Source organism: Hyperoodon ampullatus (assembly GCF_949752795.1).
Source record: "Hyperoodon ampullatus genome assembly, chromosome: 10".
In the NCBI taxonomy this organism is placed as follows: domain Eukaryota; kingdom Metazoa; phylum Chordata; class Mammalia; order Artiodactyla; family Ziphiidae; genus Hyperoodon; species Hyperoodon ampullatus.
The window spans coordinates 7,638,184-7,659,198 of record NC_136923.1 but is presented as its reverse complement, the minus strand read 5'-3'; the positions used below and the strand labels follow the sequence as shown (position 1 = coordinate 7,659,198).

At 41.6% G+C, this 21,015-nt stretch overlaps 1 protein-coding gene across 5 annotated transcripts in view; it reads left to right on the top strand.

The window, feature by feature from the left end:
* FANCD2 (FA complementation group D2) overlaps nt 1-21,015 on the top strand; it is a gene marked incomplete at its 5' end in the record, with an annotated part of 57,875 nt that overhangs the window by 26,703 nt on the left and 10,157 nt on the right. For 2 of the 5 annotated variants that reach the window (XM_079713805.1, XM_079713803.1), the window contains 16 exons: nt 3,428-3,537; nt 5,285-5,345; nt 6,014-6,133; nt 6,585-6,658; nt 6,967-7,113; nt 7,645-7,745; nt 8,045-8,160; nt 9,202-9,310; nt 10,893-11,003; nt 11,276-11,385; nt 12,361-12,504; nt 13,772-13,888; nt 14,640-14,768; nt 14,907-15,025; nt 18,614-18,724; nt 19,837-19,967. In XM_079713805.1, the coding sequence (XP_079569931.1) occupies nt 3,428-3,537; nt 5,285-5,345; nt 6,014-6,133; nt 6,585-6,658; nt 6,967-7,113; nt 7,645-7,745; nt 8,045-8,160; nt 9,202-9,310; nt 10,893-11,003; nt 11,276-11,385; nt 12,361-12,504; nt 13,772-13,888; nt 14,640-14,768; nt 14,907-15,025; nt 18,614-18,724; nt 19,837-19,967 (1,810 nt within the window). Of the gene's footprint in view, nt 1-3,427; nt 3,538-5,284; nt 5,346-6,013; nt 6,134-6,584; nt 6,659-6,966; nt 7,114-7,644; nt 7,746-8,044; nt 8,161-9,201; nt 9,311-10,892; nt 11,004-11,272; nt 11,386-12,360; nt 12,505-13,771; nt 13,889-14,639; nt 14,769-14,906; nt 15,026-18,613; nt 18,725-19,836; nt 19,968-21,015 lie in introns of all 5 variants that reach the window. The other 3 variants (XM_079713804.1, XM_079713802.1, XM_079713801.1) reach the window with 3 other exon arrangements.

Here is a 21,015-nt window from a genome sequence, read left to right as displayed (position 1 = left end):
AGGCAATCGCTGTTATTAGCTTATGGCTTTCTGAGATGTTCTGAGAAGTAACAAATTTGTATTTACTTGTATACCTATATTCCACACCTTACCCTCTTGTTCTGTGTCTTGCTTGTTTCATTTAGCAGTAAAGTTTGACGATTTCTTCATGTCAGTAATAATAGAAGTACATCATTATTTTATTTTATTTTATTTTAATTAATTTATTTATTTATGGCTGCGTTGGGTCTTTGTTACTGCATGCAGCTTTCTCTAGTTGTGGCAAGCGGGGGCTACTCTTCGTTGCAGTGCGCGGGCTTCTCAGGGCAGTGGCTTCTCTTGTTGTGGAGCACGGGCTCTAGGCGCACGGGCTTCAGTAGTTGTGGCACATAGGCTCAGTAGTTGTGGCGCACGGGCTTAGTTGCTCCACGGCATGTGGGATCTTCCTGGACCAGGGCTCAAACCCGTGTCCCCTGCCTTGGCAAGTGGATTCTTAACCACTGTGCCACCAGGGAAGCCCTATTTTATTTTTTAATTGTAAAATATACGTAAGATAAATTTTACTATTTTAACCAATTTTAAGTGTACAACTCAGTGACATTAAGTACATTGACTTAATGTTTTGCAACCACTACCACTATCCATCTCCAGAACTTTTTCATCATCCCAAGCAAAAACTCTGTCCCCATTAAGCAATAACTCCCCATTCCCTTTCTCTACACCCTGGTAACCTCTAATATACTTCTATGAATTTGCATCACCTAGGTACTTCATTTAAATAGAGTCGTACAATATTTATCCTTTTGTGTCTGGCTTATTTCACGTAGCATAATGTGTTCACGGTTCCTCCATGTTGTAGAATATCTCAGGACTTTATTCCTTTTTATGGCTGATAGTGTTCCATTGTATTTATAGACTGCAAGTAGTTTATCCATTCACCCATTGATGGATATTGGCTTTTTTCCATCTTTTGGCTATTTTGAATAATGCTGCTATGAACATTGATGTACAAGTATCTCTTTGAGTCCCTGTTTTCACTTCTCTTGGGTACATACCTAGGAGTGGAATTTCTGAGTCAGGTGATGATTCTGTGTTTAACATTTTGAGGAACCACCAAACTGTTTTCCACAGAGGGTGTACCATTTTACATTCCCATGAACAGTTGAGGGTTCCAATTTTTCCACATCCTCACCAACACTTATTTTCTATTTTTTATGTTTAACCATCCTACTGTTTGAAAAGTGGTATCTCATTGTGGTTTTGATTTCCATTTCCCAGATGACTAATGATGTTGAACATCTTGTGTGCTTATTGGTCCTTGTATATCTTCTTTGGAAAAAGTCTATTCAAGTCCTTTGCTCACTTTTTAAATGAATTATTTTTTGTTGTTGTTGATGTACAGGAGTTCTTTATATACTCTGGATATTAATCCCTTATCAGATATATGATTTGCAAATTTTTTCCTCCTGTTCTGTGGATTGTCTTTTAGTCTTGATAGTGTTCTTTGATGTAGTTTTTTTTTTTTTTTTTTTTTTTTTTTTTTTTTTTTTTGCATTACGTGGGCTTCTCACTGCTGTGGCCTCTCCCGTTGCGGAGCACAGGCTCCGGACGCGCAGGCCCAGCAGCCATGGCTCACGGGCCCAGCCGCTCCGCGGCATGTGGGATCCTCCCAGACCGGGGCACGAACCCGTGTCCCCTGCACCGGCAGGCGGACTCTCAACCACTGCGCCACCAGGGAAGCCCCTCTTTGATGTAGTTTTGATGAAGTCCAACCAATCCATTTTTTTTCTTTTGTTACTGGTGCTTTTGGTGTCATACTTTTAAAAAATTGCCGAATTTGAAGTCATGAAAAATCTCCCCTATGATTTCTTCTCAGAGTTTTAGTTTTAGCTCTTAAATTTAAATCATTGACTCACTTTGAGTTAATTTTTAACTATGGTGTAAGGTGAGGGTTCAACTTCATTTTTTTTTAAACAAACCAGTTTTTATTTCATTAATTAATTTATTTATTTTGGTTGTGCCAGGTCTTAGTTGTGGCATACGGGATCCTCGTTGTGGCATGTGGACTTCTTAGTTGCAGCATGAGGACTTCTCAGTTGCAGCATGAGAACTCTTAGTTTCGGCATACGAACTACTAGTTGCAGCATGCATACGGGATCCAGTTCCCTGACCAGGGATCGAACCTGGGCCCCCTGCATTGGGAACCCAGAGTCTTACCCACTGGACCACCAGGGAAGTCCCTCAACTTCATTTTTGTGTGTGTGGGTATCCAGTTTTTTCTAGTACCTTTTGTTGAAAAGACTCTTTTTCCATTGAGTGGTCTGGGCACCTTTGTGGACAATCAATTGACCATATGTGTGAGAGTTTATTTCTAGGGTGTATTCTATCTGTTGGTCTAAATGTGTGTCCTTATGCCGGTAGCACACTCTTTTGATTACTGTAACTTTGTAGTACTTTTGAAATTGGGAAGTGTGAGCCCTCCAAATTTGTTCTTTTTCAACATTTTTTTTTTAATTCTATGTTTTAAATTTATTTTTTGGCTGCGTTGGGTCTTTGTTGCTGCCTGCGAGCTTTCTCTAGTTGCAGCGAGTGGGGGCTACTCTTCGTTGTGGTGTGCAGGCTTCTCATTGCAGTGGCTTCTCTTACTGTGGCTCTAGGTGTGTGGGCTTCAGTAGTTGTGGCTTGCAGGCTCTAGAGCGCAGGCTCAGTAGTTGTGGTGCATGGGCTTAGTTGCTCCATGGCATGTGCGATCTTCCCAGACCAGGGATCAAACCCATGTCCCCTGCATTGGCAGGTGGATTCTTAACCACTGCGCCACCAGGGAAGTCCCTCGAGATAGTTTTGGCTATTTGGGGTCCCTTGAAATTCCATATGAATTTTAGTATGGGTTTTTCTATTTCTGTAAAAAATGCCGTTGGTATTTTAATAAGGATTACATTGAATGAGCATATTATCATCTTAACAATGTTCAGTCTTCCATGAACATGGGATATCTTTCCATTTATTTAGGTCTTCTTTAATTTCTTTCAGCAATGTTATGCAGTTTTTAATGTATAAGTCTTTTGCCTCCTTGGTTAAATTTATTCCTAAATACTGTTTTCTGTTTGATTACTTCTGCCTGATCAGCCAACAACATTATGATAATTCACATTATCTATATCAAGCAACTATCACAATGGTAACAATAATAGCTGTTATTATTGAATGTCTACCATATGTTGGGCCCTGTTCTTGGAATTTTGCGTAATTTGTCTCTGATCCTTGAAAAACCTTTCCCATTTTATAGATGAAAATAATTGAGACTCAGAAAGATTAAATGACTCACCAAAGACCACACAGTTAGTAAATGATAGAACCCTTGCTATTCTAGGTTTTTTGGCTCTAATATTCGTAGGCTCTTTTGCTGTACCATTCCAACATCTTCATCTTTATCATTGTTTCCTTGTAGGATGACATGCACCTGGTGATACGAAAACAGCTCTCTAGCACCATGTTCAAGTACAAGCTCATTGGTATTATTGGTGCTGTCACTATGGCTGGCATCATAGCGGCAGACAGGTATGCATAGAAATTCTGATTTCTGTGGCTCATGGTCAATTAATCAAGTTGCTGTCTTACAAAATAAATTGTTACATTGTGTAGACATCATTGTAACAGAAGACATTAAAACCATAATAAGAGAAGTGAGCAAATGTTTGTTGCCACTTTTCCATGTTGCAGCATGTGGGATCTTTCGTTGCAGCGCGTGGGATCTTTCATTGCGGTGCGTGAACTCTTCGTTGTGGCGCGTGGACCTCTCTCTAGTTGTGGTGCGTGGGCTACAGAGTGTGCGGGCTCTCTAGTTGTGGTGCACAGTCTGCAGAGTGTGCGTGCTCAGTAGTCGCAGCATGTGGGCTCTCTGGTTGTGGCGCATGGGCTCTAGAGCGCATGGGCTTAGTTGCCCTGCCACATTTGGGATCCTAGTTCCCCAACCAGGAATCGAACCCTGTCCCCTGCATTGGAAGACGGATTCTTAATCACTGGACCACCAGGGAATTCCCCCATGTTCCTTCTAATCTTGACTGTATATACTACATGTAATTTTTACAGAATTGCGATCACAGTCATTACATTCTGATGGTTTAAAACTAGGGATTGCTAAGAAATTAAGTTCTAGAAATGTTTCTAAAAAAGGGAAACCCTGATCTCCCTGGGATGCATTCTTCTGCATCTGCTCCAATCCTGGGCACTAGACCATACAGGTTTCTCCACTGCTGTGTTATTCCTGTCTGGAACACCATGTTTGATATAAATAATGTCTTCCTGTGCATTTTTCCCCCTTTGCACTTTGATGCCACAATTGTAACACCTAAAAGAAGCTTGGGGCTTGATAAGTTGTTACCATTGCAAAATGAGATTGGAATTTAGTTCATGCTTCTTGGAAATGATTTGTCATGAATTCCTGGGACCTCAGGAAACATCCTTAGAGTCAGCATTAGTAATCTGTAGAGGCTGCATAGTATACTGGTTAAAAGTTCATTCTCTGGGGCTTCCCTGGTGGCGCAGTGGTTGAGAGTCCGCCTGTCGATGCGGGGGACGTGGGTTCGTGCCCCGGTCTGGGAGTATCCCACATGCCGTGGAGCGGCTGGGCCCGTGAGCCATGGCCGCTGAGCCTTCGCGCCTGGAGCCTGTGCTCCGCGGCGGGAGAGGCCACAGCAGTGAGAGGCCCGCGTACCGCAAAAAAAAAAAACAAAAAAAAAAAGTTCATTCTCTGGAGCCATACTGCTTGCCTGGGGTGAAATACTGGCTCTGTTATTTATTAGTTGAATGATCTTGGGTAAGTTACTTTACCTCTCTGTGCCTTTGTATTCTCACATCTGTGAAATAAAGATATTAATAGTATTTACTTCATAGAGTTGTTGAGAGCATTAAATAGTTAGAACAATGCCGAGTGCTTGCCCTTATGATTTTTACTAATTTAATGTACCCTTAAAAAAATCTGAGATAACCATTGTTTGCTCTAATCCACATTTTGTATGGTCTAAATAAATACTTGGGGACTTGCTTGGTGGTCCAGTGGTTAAGACTTCACGCTCCCAATGTAGGGGGCCTGGTTTCCATCCCGGGTCAGGGAACCAGATCCTGCATGCTGCATCAAAGACCTGGTGCAGCTAAATAAATAAATATTTTAAAAACAAACAAACAAACTTGTCTGTGCTTTCATGCACTTTTATCTCCACCCCAATCCCAAGGAAGGCACAATTCTTAAATTTATTGCCAGTTGTTACAAAATATTACAAAAATGGGTCTAAAATAATGTTTTTAGAAGTGGATCTTCCAGTTTGACCCCAGGGAGAGGAGACCTCAGCAGTGAACAGTGTACACAGGTAAGTTCTTGTCGTGTAGTTGGATATGTTTATGAGTAACTGAGGAATTGCTTCTGGTCACTGTCACCTTGCCAGAAAGAAGCCTTCTTTTTTCAAAATATGTTTTCCTGAACTCATAGCTTTTGTAATTTGTACCACTCTTTTGTCCTTTGGAATCCACTGGCTTGGGTTGTATTTTAGTTCTGTATCTGTCTAACCTTCCTAATTAAATTGTAAATTCCTAGAGAGCAAAAAAGGTGGGTCATGTTTGAGAGTAGCAGATTGACTGGAGCATAGGGACAAGTAAGTGTGTAATTGGAGAGTTGGAGATAAAGCTAGTTTGAAGATAGAAAACAGAGAGCTCTGAATGTGAATCAAGACATTTTGATTTAATTTTTACACAGAGGTAGTCCTTAGGGGTTTCTTAGCATAGAAATGGAATAATCCAAGCTTCGCTTTAGAGAAATTAATCAGGTTCATGTGTCTGATAGATTGGAAAAGAGATGAGATTCAAAAGAGATGGATTGGTCAGGAGGCTTAGGAAAAACCTCAGGTGAGAGGTGGTGATAAGAGCTTTGCCAGTGAAATCGGAAAGGGAAAAACTTACTACTGAATGGGGTGAATGGTGTTTAATTAGGAAGCATTGGCAGCCCAAGGGCTGGACCATTCTTTCTCTTCGACTGCTCCAGGTGACCTCCTTGCTACAGTTGGTTCATTCCTGCAGTGAGCAGTCTCCTCAGGCCTCTGCACTTTATTATGATGAATTTGCCAACCTGATCCAGGGCAGAAAGCTGGCTCCAAAAGTGCTGGTATGTCCAAGTATCTTTTCTTAAAACAATGAAGCATGAGGGCTGCTTTACTATACAATTCTTCAAACCCTTCTCTCTGTTGTGCTGCAAAAATAAAAAGATCTTCCTGTGAGCTCTCCCATATTCTAATTGGGGAGGCTGTTCTGACTCACTCGGCCCCAGGCCTCTCCTCTGAGGCCTCCTTCACATAATAAAAATAAGGGATGAGGATGATGAACATGTGGTTAATGATGTTGTTGAAAGCCACCATCTATTCTGTGCCAAGCACTGTGTTAAGCATTTTTCATGTATTATGTCTATTCCACATCAGAATGATGAGGTATGTATTATTGTTATTTTCTTTTCAGAAATGAGGAAGCTGAAGCTTTAGAAAGGTTAATAGTTTATTTAGGGCTTTATAGCACATATAGCCTGGTCTACACAGCCTTTTTTGTTTGTTTGCTTCCTGAAGGAATGGGCTGGGCAGACCATCTCTGATGATTTCCAGGATGCCTTTGTGGTGGACATCTGTGTTGTTCCAGAAGGGTAAGTACCGTTTACCCACTGACATGGTTGTACTGGTAAAGAAATTATGTCAGTTATGTCAATTGCTGGTGCAAACCTCAGAATGTCTTGACCTCAGCCAAGTCTAGCCCACTCCCACAACTTCCCTCCTCCCAACCCCAGTATCCCAGCACCCCCAGCTCCAGGATTGCTTAAAGATTCCCCACTTGTTCTTTCTCCTCTTTCTCACTTCTCCTCATAACAGAGGAGATTAGTTTGTTCTAGTGGTTTCTCCCATAGACTTGCCATACCCTTGAATTGCGGTATCAGATTCTGGGTTCTCTCCACAGTGACTATCCGTTTCCCGTGAAAGCTCTCTACGGACTGGAAGACGATGATAGTTGTGATGGGATTGCCATCAACCTCCTGCCACTGTTGTTCTCTCAGGACTTTGTGAAAGATGAGGGTAGACTGACTTCGCAGGAATCAGACCAAAAGTCAGTACACTTTTTCTTCTCTAAAACCTCTGTTGGTATTTTAAATGTTCATGGGGAATGCCACAGTTCTTGCAGTCTCTTGAGAACTTGATTGAAAAGGATTCCTCCCAAGACAGGTGGTATATGGATGGGTTCCTAAGAATGGGGCAGACTCCTTGTTTTCTCCCAGACCCTGGGTTTGGGATTTGCATTGAGTCATGACAGCCAACAGATATTCTGTGAGGCTGCTTTTGTTTCTGTTCCTTTTTCCCACCCATGAACGTGTTTGTCTATTTCTGCCACTCTTAACACCCTCCTTCCATCTTATCTCCGCTTTCTCCTAACACATGGACATTCAGTCTACTTACCTCTGTCTTCCTCCAATTCAGTTCATTATTTATTTGCTGAGCATCCGTTACATTCCTTGTTATATGTTCTTAAAAGTAAACATTTATTTTGGGCAAACCTCCTTAATTATAAGGTTGGGCTCTCTATAAACATGGACTAATGTGTCTATAAACCGTGGTCTAGAAATGGATTTTTCCTTCCCAGATTGGTTTCTCCGTTGTGCCTGGCTCCCTACTTCCGGCTACTGAGACTTTGTGTGGACAGACAACATAATGGAAACTTGGAGGAGATTGATGGTTTATTAGGTATAGGATGAAGTTATCAGATCCTTTCTTCTTTGTAAACTTTCTTTGGTAAACTTAGGGAAGGGGCAGACTGGTACCTGTGTGTGTGGGAAGGAATTTTTTAACTTCACAGAGACTTTTAGATTATATTTATTGACTGTTGCGTGATATGGAAGTATTTTTGAGACTAATCAAAGCTTGACCTTCAAATACTAGTTAAAGGGGAAAGTAAGTAGAAGGAGAGCTAGCTCTAGGGGCAGCATCCATGTTCTGTTGACTTGAACTAAAGGGGATTAGAAATGTTTGTCCTTCTCTTTCAGACTGTCCTATATTCCTTACTGACCTGGAGCCTGGAGAGAGACTGGAGTCCATGTCTGTTAAAGAGCATTCATTCATATGTTCACTTATATTTCTTACTCTCAACTGGTTCCGAGAGGTGAGCAGAGTTACTAGGACAATTCACTTACTGTCTGTAGTTTCTCTTGAAAGGAAATTGTTTTCTTGGTTCCACGAGGCTCCTTAAAAATTCTTCACCAACCACTAACCCCTGTGTGTTTCTGCAGAGGTTGTATCCTACCCTTCCCTAATCACATGCACCTCCTAATGCAGCGAAATCAAAATACTTAGAATTCACTTACTGTTGCCCATGCTTACTACCTCCAAGCCTTTTCATGGTAATCTACTTCTGCCTGGAACAACTTCACCTTCACCACTGTGAAAATACTGTTCCTCCTTACATCGCTGTGCACTTAATGTTTCAATTTAGTGAGATCAAGTGAATGATAGTTTTCACTTTCCTTTACAATATTTTTGTGCTTAATGAAACGCACAATCGTAATGAAATATAATGAAAATGAAATGCAGAAAGTGATGGTAACATCTTACATCTATATCACACTTCCTTCCTCATGCATATTATTTCTGAGAATGTTTATTCACTTGAAATATCTCTTCTTATCCTGACAACTATATTATGATGTAGGCGGGATGGGTATTATTATCCTCGTTTTACACATATGGAATTGCAGGTACAGAGAGTTCAAAGTCATTAAAATTTATCAAACACACGTGCCAAATGCTGGGCTAGTTTCTTTATTCACACTTAATCCATACGACTGCATTCCAGTTTTATAGCTGAAGAAATAAAAGCTCAGAAAGGTTAAAGACTTGGCCAAGGTCACACAACTAGTAGGAAGCAGACTAGGATCTGTTTCACCGAAGTGTATACTTTCTAGCTATTGTGCTGTTCCACCTTGTTACTTAACTAGAAATAAGTAGAACCAGGATTAGAAGTTTCATCTCCTCTATTGGCCCAGGGCTTTTTTCTTTACAGCGCCTTGCTGAGAACACTTGGACATTTCTCACTAGACTCACAGATGCTGTCACCAAACAACTCTGTTAGCTCTTGCTGAATAATGCAAACAAGGTTAAAATCTGAACAGTTCACAGTGTGAGAATATAATTTTTACTTCCACAGGTTGTAAATGCCTTCTGTCGGCAAACGTTACCCGAGATGAAGGTGAAAGTGCTCACCCGGTTAAAGCACATTGTAGAGCTGCAGCAACTCCTGGAAAAGCACTTGGCAGGTGAGGGAAGGGTCCTGTATTGTAGTCCTGCTGGGCAGTGGTAAGGAGATAGCAGAGTTAGCTTTTAAGCCAGACTCAACGATAGCTGCCCCCGACTCGTGGGACAAGAAAATGGTTGCTCAACAACAATTTTAAAAAATGAGTACATCGGACTTCCCTGGTGGTGCAGTGGTTAAGAATCCGCCTGCCAACGCAGGGGACACGGGTTCAAGCCCTGGTCCGGGAAGATCCCACATGCCGCGGAGCAACTAAGCCCGTGCGCCACAACTACTGAGCCTGTGCTCTAGAGCCCGTGAGCCACAACTGCTGAGCCTGCGTGCCACACCTACTGAAGCCCACGCCTAGAGCCCATGCTCCGCAACAAGAGAAGCCACCACAATGAGACGCCCGTGCACTGCAACGAAAAGTAGCCCCCGCTCACCACAACTAGAGAAAGCCCGCATGCAGCAACAAAGACCCGACACCGCCAAAAATCAACAAATTAATTAATTAATTATTTTTAAAAAAGAATACATCCTTTTTCCTCCTATTGTTATCTCCAGGAAACCTTGGTGTTTAATACAAGATATAAAACATTGGTTGGGCTTTTTGTAAATTACATTACTTCTTTGGATATCAAACTTCCAGTGCCCTTTGCCTTCTTTTTTTTTTTTTTTTTTGCGATACACGGGCCTCTCACTGTTGTGGCCTCTCCCATTGTGGAGCACAGGCTCCGGAGGCGCAGGCTCAGCGGCCATGGCTCACAGGCTCAGCCGCTCCGTGGCATGTGGGATCCCCCCAGACCAGGGCACGAACCCGTGTCCCCTGCATCGGCAGGCGGACTCCCAACCACTGCGCCACCAGGGAAGCCCCCCTTTGCCTTCTTGAACATCATTATGAACCAGGAATACAGCTGAGAGGCCTCTTAATACCTTCTGGCCATTATGAAAACTTGTCATTTTAGAGTGCTAGCTTTGGGACTCTCCTGGTGGTCCAGTGGGTAAGACTCCCTGCTCCCAATGCAGGGGGCCCGGATTTGATCCCTGGTCGGGGAACTAGATCCCACATGCATGCTGCAACTAAGAAGCCCGCATGACACAACTAGGAGGTCCGCTTGCTGCAACGAAGATCCTGTGTGCTGCAACTAAGACTTGGCACAGCCAAAAATAATAAATAAATAAATAAATAAATAAAAATAAAGTGCCAGTTTGATTCTCTGGGGAAAACATGGAGCCTCCCTCAGGCTCTCATCTAAATAATTGTGTGTAAAACAAACTGCTATGTGACCAAATATTGCTAATATCTTTAGATTTTAAATGTAAGTTAATTTATTTTTAGTTCTTATCTGCTTGGATGTTTTATATTGGTATAATGGTTTTACGTTAATTGATCATAATCAATTAATATGATATTCCTGTAAGTTATCTTTGGCTATTTTACTATGCCAAAATAATTAATGTCAGATGACCTGAATGCATCTTACAGGCAGTCAGCCATGCTTGGTAGTTCTGGAAACTAGTTTTTAGCTAATCAGGTGATTAGCATTCAAGTCTAATAGTGGTATATGGTTGGTATACATCGAACTTCCTGCTGTTTGTTTCAGTCACTCCAGACTATGTTCCTCCCCTTGCAAACTTTGACTTGGAAACTTCAGAAGTAACACCTCATACCAGTACTGCTGTTTCAGCAAAAATCAGAATACAAGGAAATTTAGGTGAGTATGCTCTTTTCTTCTTATTCTGTGTCTCCCTATGTGCCATGTTGAATTCACTTAGAGGTTATGTGCATCAAGGCATCAGTAATTGGAGAGATTATATAATTGAACCCTTTCTTTGGCATGGTTATCAGTGAACTATAATTTAGGATTATAAAATTACCTCCTGCCTCTAGGTAGTCTTCAGCAGGTTGTTTCTTGAAGGCAGTGATATTTAGTAAACATGATTATTGATTATTTGAGTCACTTTTCTCTTCTTGAAACATAAGGAGGAAGGAAACGAAAAGCAGATGGCAGTAAAATATCCTCCCCTGACCCGCTTTCAAAGGAAGATAATTCAGGATGCGACCCTGCACCATCTGATAGGAGCCAGCTGGAAAAGGTATTGGAATGACTGGTATCTATGAAGGTGTGTGACAGCCCGGTGAGATTAACAAAGGGCCAGCATTATCTTATGCATTTTACAGAGAGAAAGATTAGGGGAAAGAGAGGCGAACAAACTTCCTAGGCCTTGGAGTCACCCTCTCAGTAGCAGAGTTTGGGTTAGACTCCAAACATTTATCACTACCACACACTGTTTTTCTAATTATTTTCTTGATTGTATTACTCTCTTTTTTGCACCCCAGGAGTACTTTGAATTCTCTCTTGTAGCAATTAGCAAATTCTGTCTTTGTATGTAGTTCAAGATATACTTCTTTTAGCCTCTTTCCTCTTCCGATCCCAGGTTATCTACTTTTCAATGAATTTAGATGACATGAAATGCTTAGTACAGTTTCTTAATACAGATACTTAATAAACAGTAGGTCCTTTTCCTGTAATTGTACCACCCACAGGGTAGGTTTGTGAAATTGCCTAAACCACATGGATCCCAATTATTTCTGTTTTTTAGGTACTGTTTATTGAGAATTTATGTGTAACTCCTCTAATCTTCCTAAAAACTCAAGCTTAGTATTGATATTTACATTTAATAGGTGAGGAAACTAAGATCCAGAGAGGATAGGTGACTTGTGCAAAGTTACACAGTTAATAAGTGCTTGAGCAAGGATTTGAAGCCAAATCTTTCTGGCCCCTAAGCTCATAGTTTTCTGTACCACACCATAGTGCCTTGATTTGTCTAATAGTTCATCCCTAAGTGGAAACCAACTGAGTATCGATGTGTGACCTATATCCCAAAATTACAATAGGTGATCTGTTTCAGGAATATTTAGGGACTTTGGTAAAAGGAAGTTGGTAAAAGGATGTGATGAACTGTAACTTTTTACATAAAATAAATGCACAATTGCATTTTGAAATCTTCATTTAAAGTTAGATTAATATAGAAGCCTTATTCTATTGGTTTCTGGTACTTTCTTCCCAGGAGTTCAGAGGGAAAGAAGAAAAGACATCAGTATCATTACAGAATTACCATGCTTTTTTCCGAGAACTGGACCTTGAGGTCTTCTCTATTCTGCATTGTGGGCTCGTGGCCAAGTTCATCTTAGATACTGAAATGCACACTGAAGTAAGTGACAGAGCTGAGATCCCAGAACTTAATCTTATTTCAGAAAGTTACTCAGCTCTATTCCTATTTCCAAAAGAAAACCATGACCCTGGGAGAAGTTGGACTCTGGCTTCCAAAGCCTTTATATGTGTAAGTGTGGATGAATAATCATCCTCATCATCTTGATGTTTTATAAATCCAAGTTTTTTTTATAGTGCATTAGGCATTACAAAAGATCATGCTAATGATGTGATCCTTACTTTACGTTACTAATAATAACCTATTTAGATTACTTTTGTGGAGCAACACTGTTCTGATTTATAGTTACACAATGCTCTTTTCACTTTTTCTTGACATTTGTTCAGTATCCATGAGATGTTTTGTTGAGGCCTTTTTTGTTTTTGATGCAGATCTAGATATTGGCAATTCAGTATTACATAAGCATGATGCTTGCCTTCAGATAGCTTATAATCTAATAAAGGAAGGAAACAACTAGCAGCAGTACATGCTATATTGATGGTCTGAACCAAGTACCAGTGAAACTGAGGAGAGAATGGTATTTATAATGAAGTTGGAAGTAGAAGACATTTACACAGAGAAGGTACCTTTTGGTATGGGATTTCACCAGAGAGTAGAGTTTTTCCAGGTTAAAAAAATTTTTTTGAGAAATAGCATGGATTTTTACCATAGATTTTTCAAGAATGTAAGCTCCTTCAAAATAGAGGGTTTTTTTTTTTTTCGATCTTTCTACATCAGCCTGTACTTGGAGATTCTCCATAGATGTATGTTGAGTGAAAAGTTTGAAGTGAGACTGTTAGACCTATTCTACTTATGGTAGTGTAATATAGTTATAAGGATCCTGCCCAGACTTAATAGTAGCAAAACATTAGGTGAAAGAAAATATGAAAGAATTACTTAATGAACAGAGAAGAGCAAAATTCCCTTTAATTAGTCATTTTTTTTATCCCAAGGTACTTAGGAAATGCATCACGGGTCCATAGGTGGAAGGATACACCAGAGGCATTTATTTCTAGAGCAAAAGTGTGTCTTCTAAAACTATACTGCCTCATTCCCATTTAATTTAAATTTTGTTTTACTTAAGAAGTGCATGACTTTTTGATTTGTTGACAGAGCACTACAGCCGTTTATATGAGGTGGGGCCGAATTTCCCCCTTTTTTGGTAGTGGTCAGATTCTTCACCCATTGTAAAGAGTAAACATGAAATGTGTCCCCCAGAAAGATGGCTAGGACACGCTGGGAATTACTCTTTCCTTCCTCCTTGTGATAGGCTACAGAAGTTGTGCAGCTTCAGCCCCCTGAGCTGCTTTTCTTGCTGGACGATCTCGCCCAGAAGCTGGAGAACATGCTAACACCTTCTGTGACCAGGAGATGCCCCTTCCTCAAGGTTAGTACAGGCAGGAGCACAGGCCCTGGCCTCTGGATTTGGAAACAAGGAGGCCTTAGTAGTGAGTAAGTTGTCACTTTCTCTGGTATTGTTTTTGGGTAGCATGGTGGTAGCCCCGTTGCCAGCCCACGTTCATCTTGCTTTAGAAAGGAACTCTGAAACAGAGAAAACAAAAAAGCCACCCAAAACAGAAAATGTATTTCTAAATGCTCTGAGCATTCCTGAATCCTGTTCTTTGCTTGGGTTTTGGTTTTAACACCCTCCCAAACTAAGCCCTTGCCTAAGCCTCAGCATAGTAGTTGGCTGTCTAGAGAAGTCCAGAATCTTGAGGGTATATCTAATGGACAAATGCATGTAGCCTCTGGGGAAGCAGTGGGATGATACAAACGACAAAAATGTGTAAGTTTTAGGTGTAAACGTTTAAAATTAGTATATCCAGTTACTTGATCCTTTCTTCTTATACTTAACTATTTGCTGTACATTCTTATCAGCCTACATGATTTCTATTTTCGTGTGAGTTTTATCTCGTTAGTAATTTTGGGTCTATACTTCTCAAACACTGTCTGTACTCTCTAAGCCAATCTCTTGGTTATCTGAAGATTGAGTGAGTTCCCTCTGTCAAAATATATCCCTAATTTCTTCTGTCCGTTCTACCTGGTGGCACAAGGTTTGATTAAACTCTATAATAAACTCTTAGTTTCAGAGAAGCTATCCAACAATTCCTTCCCTCGTAACTCTGAATTTATTATAGAGCAAAGGAAATCGGAATATTGGATTCTCACATCTCCACCAGAGATCTGCCTCAGAAATCGCTCATAGTGTTGTTCAACTGCTGAGCCCCATGTGTAACCATCTGGAGAACATTCACAACTATTTTCAGGTCAGAAGCCTATCTTATCGTTATAGAGACTTAGAAATTGCTTAATGAACAAGAGATTTCATTTTTGGCTGAGAAATATTGAAGGAAAATGAGGGCAATTGCTGAAGCAACAGTCTTAAAAGCATTTTTCCCTTGTAGTGCTTAACTGCTAAGAATCATGGTGTAGTTGATGGACCAGGAATTAAAGGTCAGGAGTACCACATAATGTCTTCGTGCTATCAGAGGCTACTGCAGATTTTACATGGACTTTTTGCTTGGTGAGTATGTAGGTAGAGATAATCAAGTATGTCCTTGCTTCTACTTGACAGTCACCAAGGCACTGAAGTATAGAAAAGAAGGAAAGGGCTCCAGAATTTTATGTAAATATGATGCTTATTCTTTCTGGAGTGTTTTTGTCTGCATCATTTCATTTGGTCTTGCACGCTCTGTGTCTTATGGAGTCACTATTATTAACTCATCTGAAAATCAGATGACTTGCTCTTGGCTAACCTGTAACAAATCCGGCCGTCTGATTCTTAGTGAGTTTGCTGTGGCAACCTTTCCCTAATAGCACCAGAGAGACTGTCAGTTAAGAAGTTGTTATTAAACAAGTTGTAGATAAATTCCAGATTATGAGGTAAAGAGCTGAAGGCTGTGTAGGCTGGGGTGTTTAGGGATGCCTCATGAAATCATGGGACTTCACGGGGCCCTTGGAGGGTAGATGGCTTTTTGGGAGGTAAAGGAAGAAACTGGAAAGCATGGCATGGACAGAAGTAGAAACGAGGGAGGTATGCCCTTTAAATGCTTTTGTTCCTCAGGGCTGGGTCCTGGTCTCTCTTTTCTCATTATACAGGTTTCCTGGGCAGTCTCACCCAAGCTTAAATTCGTGCTAAAATTTAACTTCTGAGCTACAGGCATTTATCTCCAACTGCCTACTCAGCACCCCGTTATAGATATGTCATTGACACCTCAGACTCATCACATCCAAAACAAGTGTTTCATCCTTCCCACCTCTCCTTCAGCTTTCCCTGGCTAGATAGATGGCGCCACCAGTTGTTGAGCCAGAAACCAGGAGTTATTCTTCGTTCCTTCCTCTGCTGTCTACCCTTTCTCTCTCCCACATCTGATCACAGAATCCTGCTGAGTTTGTCTTCTAGATAACACCTAAATGACCACGTGTCCTCTCCTCCTCCACTGCTTCCAGACTTCTGTCGTCTCTCACCAGGACTGGATTCGTTTCACAGTTGGTCTCTCTGCCTCCAGCTGTCCTCTTTCGGTCCCTTCTTCACACAGCAGTTAAAGCAATCTTCCCAACACAAACCCGATCTTATCCTAGCGCAACTTTGGCTTCTGATTGCCGTTAGATTTCTCTTGAGTTCAAACTCTTTTACCCAGCTTCTAAGGCCTTTTTTTTATCTGACTCCTGCTATTCTACTCACTGTCTTGCACTCTGCCCTCCAGCTATACTGAATTAATTTCAGCACCCTGTGTAGCTTTTACCTGGAAGGCTCCACACATACCCATCCTTCTACCAGGATCCTCACCCTCCTTGATCCCCAGTCTTTTCTAACTCATCCTTGAGATCTGGATTTAAACTGTACTTCCTCAGGGGCATCTTCCTTGACCCCTAGGCCAGGTAAGTCTCCTTTCTGCCTCTCTTATCCCCACTTCTTTCCTAATACTCTTACGATAAAACTGATCACATTTTATTATAATTACTTGTTGATCTGTCTTCCCTGCTGGACTGTGAGTTCCATGAAGGCAGAGACCAGCCACTGTCTTATCCTCAGTACTTAAAAACAGTGCCTGACAAAGGATTTGAACAGATGCTGAAACAAGGAGATGAATGGATGGCAAATAAACACATGCAAAGATATTCAGCAGTATTAGTTGTTAAGGAAATGGAAGTAAAAATCACAGAATAGCTAAATTAAAAAGGTTTACCTCTCCAAGTGTTGGCGAGGATGGTAGAGTAACTGGAGCTCTCACATGCTGCTGGTGCGACTGTACAATGGTACACCCACTTTTGAAAACTGTTTGGCAGTTCCTTAAAAAGTTAGATATACACCTACCATACAACCCAGCCATTTCATTCCTAGTATTTATCCGAGAGAAATGAAAACGTGTGTCTACACAAAGGCTTGTGAATGAATGTTTATTACACCTTTATTTGTTTTTTTTGTTTGTTTGTTTTTTTTTGCGGTACGCGGGCCTCTCACTGCTGTGGCCTTTCCCGCTGCGGAGCACAGGCTCCGGACGTGCAGGCTCAGCGGCCATGGCTCACGGGCCCAGCTGCTCCGCAGCATGTGGGATATTCCCGGACCGGGTCACGAACCCGTGTCCCCTGCATCGGCAGGCGGACTCTCAACCACTGCGCCACCAGGGAAGCCCTACACCTTTATTTGTAATAGCCCCAAATTGGAAACAATTCAAATGTCCATCGAATAGTGAACAGATAAACAAATTGTGATATGTTGATGTGGTAGAATACTACATTGCAACAATATGGATGAAAAAAGAATTATAGTGAAGAAAAACCAAGACTGTAAGAGTATGTAGTATTTGATTTTATTTATATAAAATTCTAGGGCTTCCCTGGTGGCGCAGTGGTTGAGAGTCCGCCTGCCGATGCAGGGGACGCGGGTTCGTGCCCCGGTCCGGGAGGATCCCACATGCCACGGAGCGGCTGGGCCCGTGAGCCATGGCCGCTGAGCCTGCGCGTCTGAAGCCTGTGCTCCGCAACGGGAGAGGCCACAACAGTGAGAGGCCCGCGTACTGCAAAAAAAAAAAAAAAAAAAATTCTAGAAGAAGCATATAATTTTGTAGTGACAGAAAACAGTTCAGTGGTTGCCTCGCATTGGGCGGGAGGATGGAAGGAGGGATGGATTACAAAGGAATACGAGGAAACTTGGGGGTAATAGATATGTTTATTATTTTCAGTGCAGTGGTGGTTTCATGGGTTTATATATAAGTCAGCTGATCAAATTCAGCATTTTAAATACATTCATTTTATTGTATGTCAATTATACTTTAATAAACCCATCCCCACCCCCCACCTCCCCCCCCTGAAAAACCTGCAGCCCATAAGAGGCCCTCAGAATTCATTTGTGGAAAGGAAGAGAGGCTACCACTGGTGATGTGGAAATGTTTCTAGAGGAGTGAAAGATCTAGGGGGTCAGATTGTGCTGGGCCTTGAAGGTCAGGCCGAAGAACTTGAATGTTGTCCAGGGAAGCAATTTTGGAGTTTTATGATCACATCCATGATATAGTGAAAGCAATGTTTTACGAAAATCCTTTTGGCAGCAGCATGCGGGACAAAGGGATTGGAAAGGCACTCAAAAAGACCAGTCAAAAGATGTTGACATGATCTGTGCATGGGATGATGATAAGGGCCTGGCCTAGAGTGATGGCCTTGGCTTGGAAAGGAAGGGACAATAGGAAAGATAATCTGAAGATAGAATTGTCAAGACTTGACTTAATACAGAAGAAGGAATAAGTTCTTTGCTGAACATCTACTATGGATTAGACATGGATTTAAGCAATTTCACAAAGTTATTCCTGTTTTTTTGGAGAAGACTGATAGTTATCTCTAGAATGTACAGAATGAAGGAGAGCTTTGTTTCCCTTGAAAATAATCCTAGGAGGACTGTTAGGTCCTTAAGGAAAGACTTTTTCAGATACACTTCAACTTCTAGTCTGATACTCACAGCAGTGACTGAATTTAGCACTTGAGTACTTTGAGTACTTCAGTTCTCCTTTTTCTTCTGTTTTATCGATGGTACAGACTGGAGGCCAGGATCCTCAACTGCTGTCCACGTAATCTTCCTGGAACTGAGCTAAACTACGTTTCCTTGACTTTCCCTTAGGAACGGATTTTTTCAACCTGAAAATATGAACTTACTATACTCAGCCCTTGAGGTCCTTTCTAACCGACTGAAGCTGGGAGAGCCTGACCAAGCCTTGGAGGAGCTGCTTAGGTGGGTCAGACCACATACCCCTCCCTGAGTGTTGTCCCAAGAAGCTCCTAGGAATAAGATTGGCAAGATTTCTTGGAGATAACTTGGTATTTTCAGTGACTTTTCCTCATCTATGTGAGCTTTCTCTTGTGTGTATTCAGATATATCCTGAAACATTAGAAACTGTTGAATTAATCAAACTAAATCTTTATGCACCCTTCATCCTGTAAAGTTCGCCTTTTCAGGTAATGTTGATGAAAGCATTGGCCATCTGTAGTCAACTCTTGATTATCCAGGGACCTACTCTGTCTCCTAGTAGGCTTGGGTAATTAGGTAGCAGTTAGTTACCACTGATTACCTGTCCATTTCCCTCATCTTGGAAGAGGAGCCTAGGCCGAGGGCACAGGAGGTGAGAAGGAGCTCTAAGGGGCACAGCTTCCAGCCTCTACCCCAGCTTCAACCAGAGCACCTTGGTCTTTCCCTTACCTCCCCTGATAGCCTAGGCCATCACTGGGTCCACAGTCAATGCTTGTCATTCCTGCCTAGAGAGCCTTATTTCATTTTCAATACAGTACTTTTAAATTTGTTTGACTTCCTTCCCACCAATCAATCAGGAGGTGACTCTAGTTTTATTTCACCTACAGTTTTGGATTAATTGTGACTCCTCATCTGCCATTACTTCAGAGCATTGAAAGCTAGCCATTTATGGTACATTTATTAGAAGCTCTGCTTTCTCTGCCTTATCATTTCCTTTCACTTTGTCCCTATGAACCCAGAATTTAAACATTATTCTCAGTGTGTTGCCTAATGCCTTAAAAAGCAAGTAATTTATTCTACACTGAGAATAATGTAGTCAGCATGGCCTATGCTAGCACTTGGGTATCTTGGCATACATGACCTCTTCAAGGCCAGCATTCCACCCACTGGGCTCTGGCCTCCATGCCCTAACTTTCTTTATACAAAGTTATAGTCTCTGTAAGGTCTTGAAAGAAGGTTCTACTAAAGCCCCGGCAAATGAGGAGGATTCTGATTAGACCATCAAGCATTTAAGCGGACTTGGATAACTCATGGATTTGGACACATCTGTAATACTTGTGGTGTTGTTTTTTATTTTTTTTCTTGTCTCCTTACAGCCAGAGCTTCCATTACTTGCAGAATTTCCATCTCAGCGTTCCCAGTTTCCAGTGTGCTCTTTATCTCCTCAGACTTTTGATGATCATTTTGGAGAAATCTACAGCTCCTACTCAGAACAAAGGAAAACTTGGTGATGTGCCATATCCTCTTTTTTCTTTCATGAATAGACTTGTAAACTTAGGGCTTCCTAGGACCTTATAAATTTTATAAGCAAATCTGTCCATAACCCTGGATGTGCTCTCTTGCTATACCAAGAAGGACATTTTTCCAGAAGGAGCTATGTCTGATTTCTGCTGACATTGATTGGACTGAGTGTGGTTAGTTCAGTTGGCTAGATTTTGTTTGGCTTTTGTTTATGTCCTTCTTTTTCTTTTCCCCCCCTTAAGTATCTGAGACATTTGACTGAAAGACATAAACCATGAAGTTAATAAAATGGGAGAGAGAGGAGAAATCAGAATTAAGTGTAAAGAAAGGTTTGGCCCTGTCCCTGATCTTTTTCTTTCTTTCCCCCTCCTATTTTTTTAAATTTTTATTTATTTATTTTTGGCTGCGTCGGGTCTTAGTTGCGGCACACGGGATCTTTCGTTGCAGCGTGCGGGCTTCTCTCTAGTTGTGGCGCGAGGGCTTTTCTCTAGTTGTGGTGCGCGGGCTTAGTTGCCCCGTGGCATGTGGGATCTTAGTTCCCCGACCAGGGATCGAACCGGCGTCCCCTGCATTGCAAGACGGATTGTTAATCGCTGGACCACCAGGGAAGTCCCCCTGATCTTTTTCTTTAACTATCTTTTGACATAGCTCTTGGAATGCATCTCACTGATACAACTTAATTGGCAGCACAGACAGAAAGCAAGGAGAACGTGCAAAACAAACTTTTATTATTCCCTGTTGTTTAAAAGGGGAGGGTTTGGTATGAATCTAGGAAGCAGCCACTGCTTGTCGGCCTGCCAAGGAGGAGCTGAGATGGACTTCCCACTGCCCAGCAGCGTTCCTTTTCTCTGTGTGTCTGTGTGGTTCACGTTTGTGTCAAGACAGGGTAAGCGGGTGGGACATGTTGAGTCTTAGAGAAATGGGTTTATTTCTGGTAGAAGAACCAGTAGAGCAGGAATTCGTGACAGCTTTTTTTCAAATTGTCTGTTAGCCCAGGAACGTCATAGTAAATATAAAAGAATAATCCTTTTGGT